Source organism: Sander lucioperca, chromosome 19 (assembly GCF_008315115.2).
Source record: "Sander lucioperca isolate FBNREF2018 chromosome 19, SLUC_FBN_1.2, whole genome shotgun sequence".
In the NCBI taxonomy this organism is placed as follows: Eukaryota; Metazoa; Chordata; class Actinopteri; order Perciformes; family Percidae; genus Sander; species Sander lucioperca.
This window is the reverse complement of record NC_050191.1, coordinates 3,825,692-3,841,317: the sequence shown is the minus strand read 5'-3', so window position 1 is coordinate 3,841,317 and position 15,626 is coordinate 3,825,692. Positions and strand designations below refer to the sequence as shown.

Sequence of the window (15,626 nt, the reverse complement as noted above, 5' to 3'; positions counted from 1 at the left end):
TGTGCCTAAATATCTTTTTATCTCTGAGCATAGCCTCTGAATGCGCCTCGTTTTGACCTACCTACAACTTGGGGGTCTCTTCATGCCCTTTGCCAGCCTACACACACAAACACACACTCGTACACACAACTGGCATGCACACTTCCCACTCTCATACACACTCACACACCAGTAGAGCTATGTCTCTCCTACGCACAGGAACTGGGGCAGGTTGTGTCGGTGCCTGGTATGAATAAAGCTTTATGTAAGCCATTCACTACACGCTCCCACTCACTCTGCAGACTGCAACCATTCAACACTTTTTTTTAATTACAAAACCAGTCAACCTTAAGTAAGGTTAAACTGGAGTTTAACTAAGAATTATCTGCATGTTTTAGGGTCACACTCCCTGCTGGGTTATGTGTGTGTGTGTCAGGAGGTCAGATAGATGTCGAGGTGTGTGTGTGTGATAACAGAGGGTAAAGCTGCGAGCCTAAATGGCAGCAAGAGTTACAGTAAGTGTTTGAATTTTTTAGCTTTTCGAGCCAGAATTCAGTAATCAGGACGCTACATGTGGCTGTTTTTGAAATAACAAAGAGGTTGAACTTTCATTGGTGAGTCCAGCTTTCATTGTGTATATATTTTACTCTCAAGTCGGTCGCTAAAGTCACCTTGGGTATGTGAAAATTATCTCTTTCAAAAGGCTACAGCCGGCAGCAGAAATACATTTGGTCAAATGTGTGGCATTGGAAATAGGGAGGATGAGATGTTTCCTGTAGACATTTTAAAACAAATCCAGTAATTTAGGGTTAACGCTATGTTGAAATTAGCTACATTTCACTCAAAGAAAAGCCTCCAAACCATCATTCTACACACTACCATGGTCCTGAATGGCTATCAGAGGGAACCCGAATATATTTCTTCTGTTACAAATTGTTATGAATGCCGAAATGTCTGGATGTACCTCTTACAGCAATCCGGGATGTGACTTCCATTTCTTCCTGTGGGTGCCAGATGATAGGACGCATTGGAATGAAGCAACGCTGGTGTAAAAACACTAGGGCTGTCCTTGTTTAAAGAAACTCTTAACCGCAGTTTCCACCAACTGCAGAACGGCTGCGTTCCGACTCCGGCACAGCTCCGGCGATCCGCAGCCCTCCTGAGCAGATACAGCAGAGCTTCTATTTTTGCCGGACGCCGGAGAGCTCCGCAGCAATTCAGCACAGGACAGATAGTGCGGGACAGGAAGTCGAGCACAGAAACAAAATAAAACATCAGGTTAATTTTCAAAATAAAATACACCGTGCTCATTGCGGATCATATTTCAGCAGGTCAGCACAGAATTGTTTCCCCTCTACTCCTCTGGATGGAAACAAACTGGTGTTGATTTTGTGGTTCTGTTTATAGAAACTACATCCTGTTATATCGCGCGATCATACGTGAATTCGCGAGATCTCGTAGGTCCTCGTGACTTCAGCTGTCAGTCACGGCCGCAGCCGTTCCGCAACAATTCCGGACCTGATGGGTAATGAAGGACCGATCCGCAGCCGTTCCGCAGTTGGTGGGAATTGTGGGTTAGTCGACTAACACATATGATTTTATCGACTCACCGTTTAGTTGATTTTATCGACAGATCTGAGTTTCTCCGCAAAGAATCATGCTAAAGCACCACTGTAAATCTTGTGTTTACAGAGATGTGCGCATAAGCATTCAGCATGAAAAATGCTTTAAAAAATGACTAATAGACAAATAAATCTTAATTGACTAAGACCAACATGACCAGAAAAAAATGAGCCCTAAAAAACACTTAGAATCATGAATTAAGGAGGAAACATTACGTTTTTAAACGAAAAACATATCTGTTGTTATACATGTCTAGTGCTGCATCTGTAGACTAACACTAAACCTGATTGTACTCCAATCCAAACTTTCCATGGCCTCATTTTTAACCTTCTGAAACCAAGCTTCTGTTCTATTTCCTCTTCTGTCTGTGCGGGGCATCCGATATGTGCTACAGGCGTTAAATGACACATAAGCCATGACGCTACGATACTGGTGTGTTTCACCCTTAAGGGAATAGTACCACACACTTCATTGTTAGTACCAACTTAGGCTCTAAGTCATCACCACTGTCAGCTGACCTACTAGCCAATCATCCTAAGTTTGATGCCAAACTGAAAACCTGTTGTTTCTAACAGTCCTTTGGTTTTCAGACCACATTCTTGCACTCTTAACACCATGGAAAACATAAAAATATGACCCAGGACTGAGCTAATGTTGTGTGTGTGTGTGTGTGTGTGTGTGTGTGTGTGTGTGTGTGTGTGTGTGTGTGTGTGTGTGAAAAACACAAGGTAGCCCAAAGTTAACATTCCTGCTTCTAAAAATACAGCATGTTTTCCTCAATTGCTATTTTTAGATGTCACGTTGGGCCCCCAGACACACACGTCATAGAGGCCTGCTTACCAGCACTGAGGCCGGTGTGTGTGTGTGTGTGTGTGTGTGTGTGTGTGTGTGTGTGTGTGTGTGTGTGTGTGTGTGTGTGTGTCGCAATCAGAGTGCAAGGGAGGTTGTTTAAACCCTGAGATGAGGAAATACAAAGCAAAAATGCAACTTCAGCACGCGCGCACGCGCGCGTATGTGTGTGTGCACGCGCGCTCTGCGGCGCTCTGCTGTCAGGTGTTGGTGTGGTTGAGAAACGTTAAACAACGGAAACACACACATATACTGTGCCTGCTGCAGTGTTTGCAGTACAGTTGCAATGCCTGCAAGTACCATATCTGCGTGTGTGTGGGTGTGTGTTTGTGTGTTTGTGTGTTTGTGTGTTTGTGTGTGTGTGTGTTCTCTAGTTTGCTTTTTGAGCAACCAAGTAGATCAAACTATAACATCCAGAGAGGAAGGAATGGTGCTAGAGCTGATAGGTGCTCCGCTCTCTTGACTTGGCCTTTTTGGACGCCTACACACATTATGACACTCCGACGTCACTTCCACAGCGCTATTTATAAGCCTTTGTGTCTTTTTAGGAACAGTGTGGGTTTGCTTTGCATCGTTGACTCACTGAGTGGAAGGAGGAGGGAGGGAGGGAGGGAGGAGGAAGGGGTGGAAAAGCACAGATGGATTCCAGTGTGAAGAAACTAACTGAGCAATCAATGACATTTACATCTGCACATCAGGCACTTGACAACTTACAGTCCTCTCTCTACAAAGTACAGTATACAGTATTGTGTTGCACTTAGCAGCCAAAATGTTACATCTTATTGTACAAGGTTTCAACACAAAACCAACTTATGGTAAGAGGGAGACATCGGGCTGTAGGTTAACTTGTCATCTGTACTATCATTGAGCTTTGGATTGTTTTAATGGATCATTTTGCATAACAAAACTAATTGGCTTTTTCTCTCTTTTGTTTTGGTGCAGGTCTTTTGGTGAGAAAACTGGAAGACTTTTGAAGCTAAAGAAAGGATCTACAAGCACTTTTCCTTACAGAAAAGTTAGTATTTACCCTTTGATAATACTCAATATGTTGTTTACCTTGATTTACTGTTAACTTAAAATGCATCTTCTTTTTGTGTCCTCTCCAGATCACTCAAGGATTCTTCTGTCGTTAGATGTAAACTGGACAGAAAACAACGCATAGCAACATTAGTGTTTACACAATGGCAAAAGGAGAGAAACATTTCTGATGTTATCCACTAAAGCTCCCCTTTTATTTCCACTTCCTGATTCCTGTTTCCAGCCTGGCTTTACAATCAGTCTATTTCAGCAATGGACGGGTACTTCCTGTTTCTGTGAACTTGTTGGCAGCCCTCAAAGGTTCAGCTATCATGCCTGGTAGTTGTGGGACCTTGTAACCCTCCAGAACCCACCCTCCCAACTCCCCCACCACCCCCTCTCTCCTCCCTCTTCTAAACCCACAGAAGAGCTTCACGAAAATGGAGGCTCGTGAATCAGCTGCCGCGGGGCAGAGATGCTCAAATAAGGAACCAGTGAAGGAGAAGGCGCTTCTGCAAAGAAAGTGGGCGTCCGAGCCCTCTGCTACCACCAAGCGAAACACTTTTGCTGACCCAGAGGCAAAACACCGTGAGAGTTTGCCTTGTGGGAATTCTGGGAAGCTGCTAACTGGACCTTCTGCAGTTGGGGCCATGGGAGGCCCGCCATCTCAAGACCCCCAAGGGCCGTTTCCTCAGGGGTTCCCAAGGGGATACTCCTACCAGCTCGGCCAGCCGTACCCTCAGCACCCCCAAACTGAGCGCTTCCTCTCAGGAGCCAAACCCCAGCCAGGTCTAGAGCCTCATGCCTGGCCATTTGCTGGCCAGTTGCCCTCGGATGACCTGTACCCTGTAGGACACCCAGGACACACTCATCCTCATGGGGCTGGGGGAGGGAGGTTTCCCCGCCAGAAATCTCCCAGTTTACCCAGCTCCTTCGGACAGTATTCTCAGTCAGGCCCTGAGCCTGGAGAGGAGGGCTATAGCAAAAAGGAGCAGAAGCCGAAAAAGCCTGGTAAGTACATCTGTCACTACTGTGGACGAGCTTGTGCCAAGCCCAGCGTCTTGAAGAAGCACATCCGCTCACATACTGGTGAGAGGCCATATCCTTGTGTACCCTGTGGCTTTTCCTTCAAAACCAAGAGCAACCTTTACAAGCATCGCAAGTCCCATGCTCATGCCATCAAGGCTGGACTCGTACCATTTTCAGAGCTAGCTGTGGCCCGCAGCGGGGACATGGACCAGGCATCCCCAGTGGGCGAGGCCGAGGTCCACTCAGATGGAGAGCAGAGTACCGACACAGACGAGGAAGGTGTGGAGGGCTCCACCATGCTGACGGACAAAGATAGTCCCATCCCGCAGATCCCCTTTGAAGCTGACAAGAATACAGGTCATCTTAAAATGTTCTCATCTCAGTGAAATCAATAGATGTTAATGTTTTGAATGCATAAACTACTGCTTGGTATCGACTATTTTTTCTTAAGAATTAAAACCTGAAAAAGCAAAAGAAATATACTATATATATTTTGTCAATTTTTTAAAAAGTGTCAGTTTACAACAATTCATTTAGATTTTTACTTTTTTATTGTATGCTGACTAACTCTGTTCAACTGCACTCATGCACTACACATGTCTTATTTTTTTGCTTAAAATCTTACTGTTTATTTGTTCTCTGCTTCACTTTTCTGTCTGTCATGCTCTACTCTTTCTCACTGTGCAGGTGGTGTGGAACCAGCATATGCAGACTCAGCCGAAGAGCTGCCGGTCGGGTCTATAAAAGTGCCTATCCTTATTGTCCCAAAGCCTGGGGGAGTCCCCTCCACAGGGATGGAGTGCCCACCCTTTCAGGACATAAAGGGGTCACACCACATGTTCTCATCACATGCTGGCATTAGAGCGCACTCACTGGATGACTCCCCTACCATCAAAGAACGTTTGGCCCTGAGGCTGAATGAGAAAAAAGGTCAGGAGTCTGACTCTGCCATGACCCAGTCCCTGAACCTCCTCAGTCCTCACAGCAAAGGCAGCACAGACTCTGGCTACTTTTCACGCTCTGAGAGTGCAGATCAGCAGATCAGCCCTCCAAATACTAATGTAAAGACGTACGAAGAGATTATGTTTGGTCGGACTTGGTACTACCGACCCAACTCCAGATCCCGACAGTCTATCGCAGTGGGCATGGCAGGGGCGGACCCCAGCCTAGCTAGCTTAAAGCAACCAGGTGCTATTTTAGACATGGGGAAGATAGCTGAGGATCCTATCTGTTTCAGAGGTGATGTAGGAATCTCTGGAGATCCTAAGCAATATCCAACAGGACCCTGTCAAAGCAGTACAGGCCTTCTGGAGCTTCCATCAGATTCCGGGACCCTCATTAGGAGTAACTCCATGCCAACTTCTTCCCCTCCTAACCTTAGTGTCCCCCCAGCAATTCGAGGCAGCCACTCTTTTGATGAGATGATGACGACAGATGATGTGTTTTACCCACCAGGGCGCAGACTCAGGAGACAGGCTGCATTCGAACATTCGGCCAATGAAGCCCATGTAGGAGAGGCTGAGGGCTATGGACACATGCCCAAGAATTTAGCTTCATCTCTGGGTATGAAGATTGCTGAGCGCAACCCAGGAGTCCCAGGAGTCCAGGAGCACATTGCCTACAGCCCACATGGTACTAAAGTTAGCATGTCAGAAATAGCCACAAGAAAAAGGAGGAAAGAGAAGAGTGTTGGGGATGAAGAGGACAGCCCTGGGCATGACAGTAGCTGTAGCGGTTCAGTGGAGATGATAGGGGACTATGAGTTTAAAAAAGGTAGTATTGATGGGTCGAGAGGCACCCCAACAGGGAAAGGCTCTCTTTACAGTGCTCACAGCCAGTCTGACAGCTTTGATACCTGTGCCAGCATATGCTCTGAGGACAATGTACTGTTTCCTGACTCTGAGGGCAGGAAGACAGCTGGGAATGTCATATCGGTTATCCAGCACACCAACTCCCTCAGCCGGCCAAATTCCTTTGAGAAGTCAGAGTCCTTTGAGCAGCCAGGATACCAGCCTTCAGATAGAGCTCCATCTAGCCAGTACTCTGAACAGTCCGACACAGAGATCTTTGAAGATGCTCTGAGTCCTGAATCTGCCCTACTGAGGACAGAGAGCATGGAGCAGCAGCTGCAAAGTGACAGTGACCTGGCTTCCCTCTCATCTTCGTCAGCCGCAGCATCACCTGGCCAGCCTTATCACATCCCACACAAGCTAGTCCGACAACCCAACATCCAAGTTCCTGAGATCAGGGTGACGGAGGAGCCAGACAAGCCTGAGAAAGATGCAGAAGCTTCGATGATCAAGGAGCCGGAGAAGCAGCCGCAGCATGTGGAGGAGTTCCAGCTGCCACAGAGGAGTGACACACTCGCCCAGATGCCATCGGAAAAGCTCCCACCCAAGAAGAAGAGGCTGCGCCTGGCAGATATGGAGCACTCATCAGGGGAATCAAGCTTTGAGTCAACCTGCACCAGCCTTTCTCGCAGCCCCAGTCAGGAGAGCAACCTGTCCCACTCCTCTTCCTTCTCCATGTCCTTTGACAGAGAGGAAGGCCTCAAGTCTGTCTCACCCACCAAACAGGTACTCTATCTATGTTTAATACTTTCAAGTGTCTTAATGACCCCTACAGGAGCCCTAGTAGCACTGGTCCTACAAATGTTAAAGGACATTATCATTATGTTATACACCGGTAATAGATCGTATTGGCTATGTTGTGCAGCGCCTATAATATACAGCATGCTCCCAATAAGTCCAAATGTAACACTTTTCTTTGTGATTTTGAACCAGGATGACTCGTTGGCATCTGGTGGTGGACCTAAGCAGTCGGAGTTCCTGACGGTACCTGGCAGTGGTCATTCCAGCCACCACCAGCAGAGGGAGATGAGAAGGTCTTCCTCGGAGCAGGCGCCATGCACGCTGCCGACAGAGTTGCCTGAAATGCGCAGCAAATCATTTGATTATGGGAGCTTGTCCTCCTCCAGACAGGGAGAGATATACTCCAGTGCCTCTGCAATGAAAGAACGCCGGCGTGGCTATCTTGTCCGACAGGTAGCATAAAAAAATCCCTACTATTGTAATTCTTTAAAAAAAAATGGACTGGAAGTTCTAGTTTGTCATTTAGACAAAACCCCAGGTGTTGATTGTTCTTTAGATTGAGCACCTATGTACCGTGACCTAGATGGTAGAAAGAAAAGGACCAAGACACCACTTTGGTGTCTTGGCACATCCACTATCATTTCACTATCTGGTTTCAGGATGTCTCACGCATCCTTTAAGGAGTGGAATTCTTTAAACCAGATAGTGAAATGGTCCGTGCTTCATGCTGTAGCGATAAATATGACAGGAACATTATTTTAGTTTGGTTTTAAACCTGTTTTTATCTTGATTTTATTTGAGAGAATATTTGAATGATTTTACTTCACTTATTTATCTCTCTCTCTCTCTCACACACTTATGTCCAGATTGGTGGATCCTTGAGTATTTGTATCAGATTTGAAGTTCTTGTATCCGTTTTAAGTATGTTTTTATAGTTGTGTGTCATAATGGATGTCATATTATTGCTGCAAAACAAATCTACCTACGGATACAAATAAAATAACCTGAACCTGAACATCCACCTACTTCATCCACATTTAACCTTTTCCTGCACCGACACTAAGGATTACATACTGTACTGAATAAGTATCACAACATTTAATTTCATAATTACTGACCAAGTCGACTTCCCTGCTTACACATACATTTGACAGGCATCCCTGAGTGTTTATCCAGAGGCAGTCGTCCAGGAACTAGGGGGTGCTGAGATGTCAATCAAACAGGAGAGTCTGGAACATGGGGCATGGCCTGGCCCAACAGGATCCCCCCACAGCAGCAGCGACGTAGCCAGCAGAACCAAGAGAGTTAGCAGTAGCGCTGGTGGTAAGCCTTGCATTATAGCAAATACAGCTGTGTTGTTAAATAATCTATAGTTGCTTAATCATTTGTGATACTTTTCCAAACCTTTCAGTCACATTGTAGACAACATGTTGGGGTGTTTCTCTACTAACCCTAACCTTCAATGGAACTCCCTGTTACCATGTAAATGTTTACCGCACCCGCAAACCTGTGAACGCTAGATCGAGCTTCTACCATAGAAGTCTATGATCGTCTCTGTACACAGTCTTGTACCTTTGCCTTTTGTGACTTTTTCAAAATTTTATTTTGCGCCAAATCAAATGTCTTATGGTCACGATTCTTCCCGTAGCTGAATGCCTTGGTTCCAGGCTTCAAACTCTTTACATAAGCATTTAATGAAACGTCAATGGAGATATTGAACGGGGAAAATCACTTCCAGAAACCATAGCCTTTAAAAAAGTGTTTGGACCATATTCTAGCCATCGAGTCATATATTATGGGACTATTATATGGGATTTCTTTTGAAGGGAAGAATTTCATTTCAAAATGCGTTACATACATTATATTTATATGTTTTATGCACAGGTGTAGGCTCTCACCAACACCAACAGCACCACCAGCATCTCCTCCAGCACAGTATCAGTGAGGACAGTCTGCAGGAAGAACCTCTCTACGGCAGGTAAGACAGTCGACGCAACCCTTAAATTGCTAATAGACCTTCTTATTAAGCTGTGATGGAATGGACAAAATGCAAATGTATTGGTATCTTTATTCATTACTGCTAGTACTCCTAAAATAATTGCTATAGAGACAGAGCAAACTTGGAAAGCCACGCCCACAAGAGGGTAAAACAGCTCTCCGCTCTCCGTTGACTTGTATTGCGTGAAGGTGCCTCTGCGTCAATTCCGTCTGCTAGCAAACAACAGAAAAATGCCTAAAATCTGCTGTGTGGTGGGATGCACTACCAACAATGTAAAGAACCTATACCATAAGTTTTTATAAGCTGTCGAACTGAAAAACTGAGCTTTTATGAAGACAAAAGTGGATACAGATGTGAGGAATCAGCAGGCAGAATGGAGAGACTGTGGGATCCTGACACTAAGCTAACAATATGTCCGATGGTACGTTTGCAGCAAGCACTTTGTTACCCAGTCAAATATCCAAATCTCAGTTTTAGGCTAACTGTATTTCTGAAGTTAAGCACGTAACGTGCATAAAGTTAGCTTAGTGTCAGGATCCTACAATCTTCCCATTCTTCCTGCTGATTCAACTTTACAGCAGCTTATAAAAACTTAAGTTATGGGTTCTTTACATTGCTGGTAGTGCATCCCAACACACAGCAGCTTTTAGGCATTTTTCTGTTGTTTGATAGTAGACGTAATTGACGAGGAGACATCTTCACGTAATACAAAATCAACAGAGAGCTGTTTTTCCCTTCGGTGGAAGCAGGACTTAAATGCGCTCTGTCTCTATCACCTATGCTGCTTCTCCAGCTGGTTCTACTATTATAATACTTAATTTGAAGACAAATAAGAGTATTTAATCTTTTCTCCATAATAGGTCCAATCAGCATCGCCTGCAGGCCCAGGGCTCGTCATCGGAGGGAGAATATCCAGGTCACGAGGTCATGAACAAGGAAGTAATCCAGCAGTACCCGAGTGGTCCTCCTTTCCTTTCCTACCAGCAACCAGGTCTGTTCTGGAGTCAGGAGGCCAGTCAGGCATCCAGACAGCAGCTGACCCTCCAGGCCCAGCAGCAACTCCAAAAACTCCACATCCGATCACCAGGCTCCCTGTCTGGACACCCACTCCACAAACAACCACCGCTCCACTCCCTGCATCAAATCCACGATCAGCAGCCACATGAAGGGAAATCAGAAAACCCTGGCTCTCAAGTGTACCCTGCATCTTTCTCATCTCGCACCTCTCCAATGTCCCAGCAACAACAGCAAAACTTTGCTTCTCTCTCCTCCAAGCACTCCCTGATCACTTCCACCTCCGCCTCCATGCTTCTGCAGCAGGTCCAACCTGTCTTTGCCACCCAGAACCTGGGCTCCCAGTCCTCTCTGCCCGGTATGACGGTTCCTGTGCGGATTCAAACCCATGTGCCATCCTATGGTAGTGTTATGTACACCAGTGTTAGCCAGCTGATAGCCACACATTCAGCCAGGCCGGGCATTGCTGACAGCAGCAACATGTCGTCTCCAGTGTGCGCTGTGAGTGCCAGCAAACCACCTGGAGGAATTGGAGGAGGCATTAACGGGACAGGCTTCAACCTATCACACTTCCTCGGACAGATGGATGGCGTGACGCTGCGCTACCCAGCCTGGAAGGTTCCCGATTCACTACCAGAGAAATTCCTGAATACAGGCATCCCACTGTCACTAACGTCAGGCACCATATCCACAACAGATGCCTCGGGATCGGGCGTCGGAGGCAGCAAGCGCATGCTTTCCCCCACCAACTCTCTGGAGCTCTTCATCGAGACTAAGCAGCAGAAAAGAGTGAAGGAAGAGACGATGTATGGACAGATTGTTAAGGAGATGAGTGCAGTGGAGCTGAGTGGAACTGAAAGCTGTAGCAAACCTGAAAAGGGGCAGGGCAGAGGTCAGCGAGCTTGCCTGAAGAGCGAAGGCTCCATGGATGATTCTGAAAGGATGTCCTCTTCTCCTCCACTAAGTGACTTCCCAGTTGCTACCAAGATAGCCATTCCTGTCCGTTCCTCTGCCCCTCACCTCCCTGATGTTCCCCGGGCCGAGAGCTTCACTCCTCCTCTCCAGATTGTCACAGACCGTTCCCCAGTTTCAGGTGGTCGGGACTCCCCAGAGGAGCTCGATGTGGACGATTCAGTCCCAGAGCCCAGCTCCAGCCCCCAGTCCATGGTGTCCTCCAACGACGCAGATGACACTGACAACACAAATCAGCCTACACCCAATAAAATTCCTGTCAGCATGCGGGTCCAGCTAGCTGCCAAACAAAGCGCAGGATCATCCGAAGCAGTGGGCCAGACTTTGCTACTCACGGATGTGGCTGAGCAGTTTTTCCAGTTCCCAAGCCTGCGTACTATGAGCCGAGTCAGCTGGTGTTTCCTGAACTACACCAAACCCAACAGCACCCAAACTGCCTCGCATAGCTCTGTCTACAACTCGTGGTGTGTAAGCTCATACAACCCCAATCCTCTGAATCTTAGCACCAAGGCTGCGCTGGCCCTGCTGAGGTCCAAACAGAGGAGAAACACCGATTCCATGTACTCAACTGCAGCCATGTCGCCACCCAGCTCTGGAAAGCTGGTGTCATCTGTGGCCTGGAAGCTGAGGTTTGATCAGGTATGCCCTGCAATAGTCTCGCAATGCCAGACTGGAGTAAGGTCTGGCTACACCACACATACAGTACATTCCTGGATAGGAGAAAAAAACATTCAGGGTTGTTTGTATTCCTTTAAACCAATCACAATCGTTTTGGGCGGTGCTAAGCTCCGGACACAGCGACGGTGGCTCTGCCAAATAGTCTCGGTAAAGGGACTTGTTTTGGTGGAACATTTGCACCCCGCAAAAGAAAACTCCACATAAAATATTAAATGCAGTTATTCACACAATACAGTAACGTGAGCTATTTAAATTAGCTGATACATGGTAAACCAAGCCTGACATCTGATGCGCCGGATGTCAGGCTTGGTTAACCTGGAAATGTGCTTCCGTTGATCTAGACTAGCCCTGTAATGATGTAAAATATAGAAGTTTAAAACAGTGTTAACATACAAATATATGCAGCAAATAACATTTACGTGTGCGTGCATTGATGCAAACACACGCACGGGAAGTGTGAAAGGTTAATTCATGCTACTCCTCTCCCCTCTTTTCTTCTTCTTGTCTCATCTCTAGTTGAAACCAGAGCTGATGCCAGTTGATGTTGGTAATTATGGGAGGAAGATGAAGGGAGTTGTGTCGTGGGACCGTTCGAAGGAGGAGCAGGTAGAGAAGGAGGTCTCGGTCAAACAGCCTGCCACTGAACCGACCCGCATCAAGATCTTCGAAGGCGGGTACGTCCTGCAAATACACACACCAGTCCAGTCACTTTCACTATTCTAGTGAACGAGATGAACAGCACACATATTTTCTAGGAGTTTTTGTGGAATTTTTGCCTACCTAAAATCTGGATGATATATAGGACTTTTGCCTTTTTAAACATTTAAACTGTTTGCCCTTGCCCTGTACAGTACACATCACATCACACACATTATTCTGGAGTTTGTTTCATCCTCCCTTGGAGCAGAGAGAAGATTGAAAGTATTTTACTGAAAGTCTGCATTTATTTTTCTGTGACTGGGGATACTACTTAAAACTCTCTGCTAAATAATTCAAATCCTAATGAGACTTGAAAGTCAATAATCAAAGGAAAAAGTTATAAAGACAGCCTAATGTAGAAGAACATACACATGAATCTTCTATAAAGAGGTTTATCTTTGGTATGATTATAGCAATAGTATATAGTTATAATATAGTTTTCCCAGACACAAATGCATCGAAATAATGTTTTCATTTCAGATTCTTGTTTGGTTTCTTTGTAACTATCTCAAAAGGAGTTTCAGTCACATCTGGTGCGCAGAGATCACTTTTTTTAAGGAATAATTGGTTTGATTTTGACAGTGATTTGGATCTGTGATTTTCTAAAACTACCAGCAGAAACTGAGAAGGCTAGAGAACCGAATCCAAACCATTATGATTCTTTTTAGAGCCAAGAATCAATCAATCAAGCTACCGAACAAAGCAATGTCTGAGTGTGATAGCAAGCTCAGTATTTCAAAATGTTTTTGCTCTCTTTTATTTGCAGTATCATCGATTATATGAAAATTTTTATCCAGAACTTTTCACAACATGGGCACAAAGTGCTTTAATTACGATTCTCTCTCTACTCTAAAATAAATTAAAAAAAGACAACATTCAAATGTAATAAGAAGAAGAATGCATCAATAAGTAAAACTAAAAAATAACCAATGACAAAAATAAGACACCGGTGCCTCTGACTCACAAAATACGGAGTGGTCTGATTACTTGTTTTATCCTTACAGCTCAATATTCATCAAAACTGAGCACAGACGACTTTTGTATGAACTTTAAGGGCATCTGTTACAGCATAATTAATCGGAAAATCTTCTTAGGTAAAACAAATTTAAAAAAATAGACTTATTCATTTACAACCTATTCTTTGGGCTTAATTTGTGCCTGTGTGAGTCAGGCCAACAGCCTGAGCCTGGTAAACCCATCACAGGCCAACGACTTGAGCTGCATCGCTGTAATTGGATGTCGGCTTTCATTATTCTTGCTCTCACTTTTATAGACTGGTGTGAAGTGAGATCTGTCCCTCATTAGTTGTATTTTAAAGGCCTTTTCACGCTGTTTTTTCTAACAACAGCAACTTTAGTATTTATTTATTCTGTTAAGAGAAGTTTTATTAGATTTCTTTTATTTGCATGTTACTGTGTTGTGTTTTACAACAATGTGTCTCACTCGTAACAACATAGTTTTCAGTATTCAAAAGTTCGGAGCATGACTAAAGTCTCATTCCATAACTAATATACTAAATACTGCCGATAATAAAGCATTTCAACTTTTGTTTTTGACTCATAGGACTGAGGACAAGAAGTGTGTTTACTAATGCACAGCTTCAAATAAGATATGAAATATGAGAGTGCAGTTTATTTCTGCATGAGGTTAGAGAGCGTACGACTAGTTTTGCAGCCAGCTTCCTAAACATACAGCAAACCTAAAGAAGACGGATGCAAAACACACACAAAAAACTGTTATCTCTTGCAAAAGGGTTAGGTCCCAGGTAGGGCCTTTTGGTACCAACCTAAGAACTGAGTATCGAGTACCAAAAGCTGTCATTGAATGATTGCTCAGCTCTGTACTCATCTTTTCTTTTTCTTTGATTAGATATTTTCAGATTTAAATCATAATTTTGCCAGTTTTTAAAGGGATTTGTTGAAAGACTCATAAGTCATAATAGCACAAGTATGGAAAAATACATTTCAAAACCATGCTTGTCCCTACTTTTAGAGATCTGTTGTGGGGTGAGATCGTTTTTTCATTTGACAATAGAGGCAATAAAAAGGTTTTGTTTGATAGCAATGAAGCCAAGAAGATCCTTTATTATTATTTATCATGTTATTAAAGTCACATAAATCTTAGTTCCCCATATAGAAAGCACAGGAATGTGTCCTAAAACGTACCTTAAATGGTCAAATAAAGGCTGTGTGAGGGAGTTAGAGCTCTGTATTTTGAGACATTCCTAGAGTATCATAATGTTTTATACTCTTACAGTAGTGCCAGTGAGACCAAGGTTACAAAATGGAACAGACGGAGCACACACACACAAACACACACATGCAGGGAGTTATTAAATGCAGCAGACAGTGAAGTAATTCCCTTTTGTCCCCAAAGGACACTTTAGAAGCAATAAGTGGATGAAAGCATACAAACAGGGCAAAAGGGCAAAGACTTACACACACATGCACTTACATAAACAGCATGAATACAAGTAATAAGCAATCAGACGCACAGAAACACACACAGGGTCGAAGTCTTTCTGGATGAAAGAACTCCCCAAAGGGCAAGTTTTGACAGAGAAAACAAACCCATTACTTCTGTGAAAATTTTCAGTAGTTTTGAAAGAGAATCTGCTTTATGATCTTGCCGTATGCTGTGAATAAAATAAAATAAAACAAAACAATCATCATAATTCATTTTCATAACTGGCCGCAGCTGTGTAAACGTCTCGACTCAGACAAGCGTTCAGAGGCATTTCCCACTTCCGCGGCGCAGTTGAAAGACACGTTTGCCCTCGCCGATGCAGGCGGGTTGTTTGATGTTCCTGATATTTGACCGCCTTTAACACATGAGGCCCTGAACTACCCATTACCTAGTGCAGACAGGACAGGAAACGACACAGTTCAACCAGCCGTTTTTTCAACACAGAGGAGATTTTGCTTTGAAAAAAAGAACCTGAATGTGATGCTTCTGCCACAGAGCAAAGACAGACTACATTTACGAGCATTTGACTGGTGGTCGGTGGTAATTTCTCTCCATGAAAGACAGACTCTTGCACTGATCCTGCTGCCAAATGTCCGCTGTTTCACTCGAAGCCTCTTTTGGAATAGACAAATCATGCCTGACAGTGATGTTGTGTTTTTTTTTTTTAAGTCTTTTGGAAGTTGGACTGGAGGGAGGACTGTGGTTATCTG

The 15,626-nt window shown here is 44.6% G+C and overlaps 1 protein-coding gene across 2 annotated transcripts in view; it reads left to right on the top strand.

The window, feature by feature from the left end:
• The window catches only part of hivep2a (HIVEP zinc finger 2a), a 130,170-nt gene that overhangs the window by 97,784 nt on the left and 16,760 nt on the right, over positions 1-15,626 (top strand). For both annotated transcript variants that reach the window (XM_031307867.2, XM_031307869.2), the window contains exons 4-11: positions 3,394-3,466; positions 3,558-4,854; positions 5,185-7,073; positions 7,281-7,541; positions 8,243-8,411; positions 8,973-9,066; positions 9,948-11,712; positions 12,268-12,425. In XM_031307867.2, coding sequence (XP_031163727.1) covers positions 3,909-4,854; positions 5,185-7,073; positions 7,281-7,541; positions 8,243-8,411; positions 8,973-9,066; positions 9,948-11,712; positions 12,268-12,425 — 5,282 coding nt within the window. In that variant the 5' untranslated portion in view covers positions 3,394-3,466; positions 3,558-3,908. The remainder of the gene's footprint in view (positions 1-3,393; positions 3,467-3,557; positions 4,855-5,184; positions 7,074-7,280; positions 7,542-8,242; positions 8,412-8,972; positions 9,067-9,947; positions 11,713-12,267; positions 12,426-15,626) is intronic.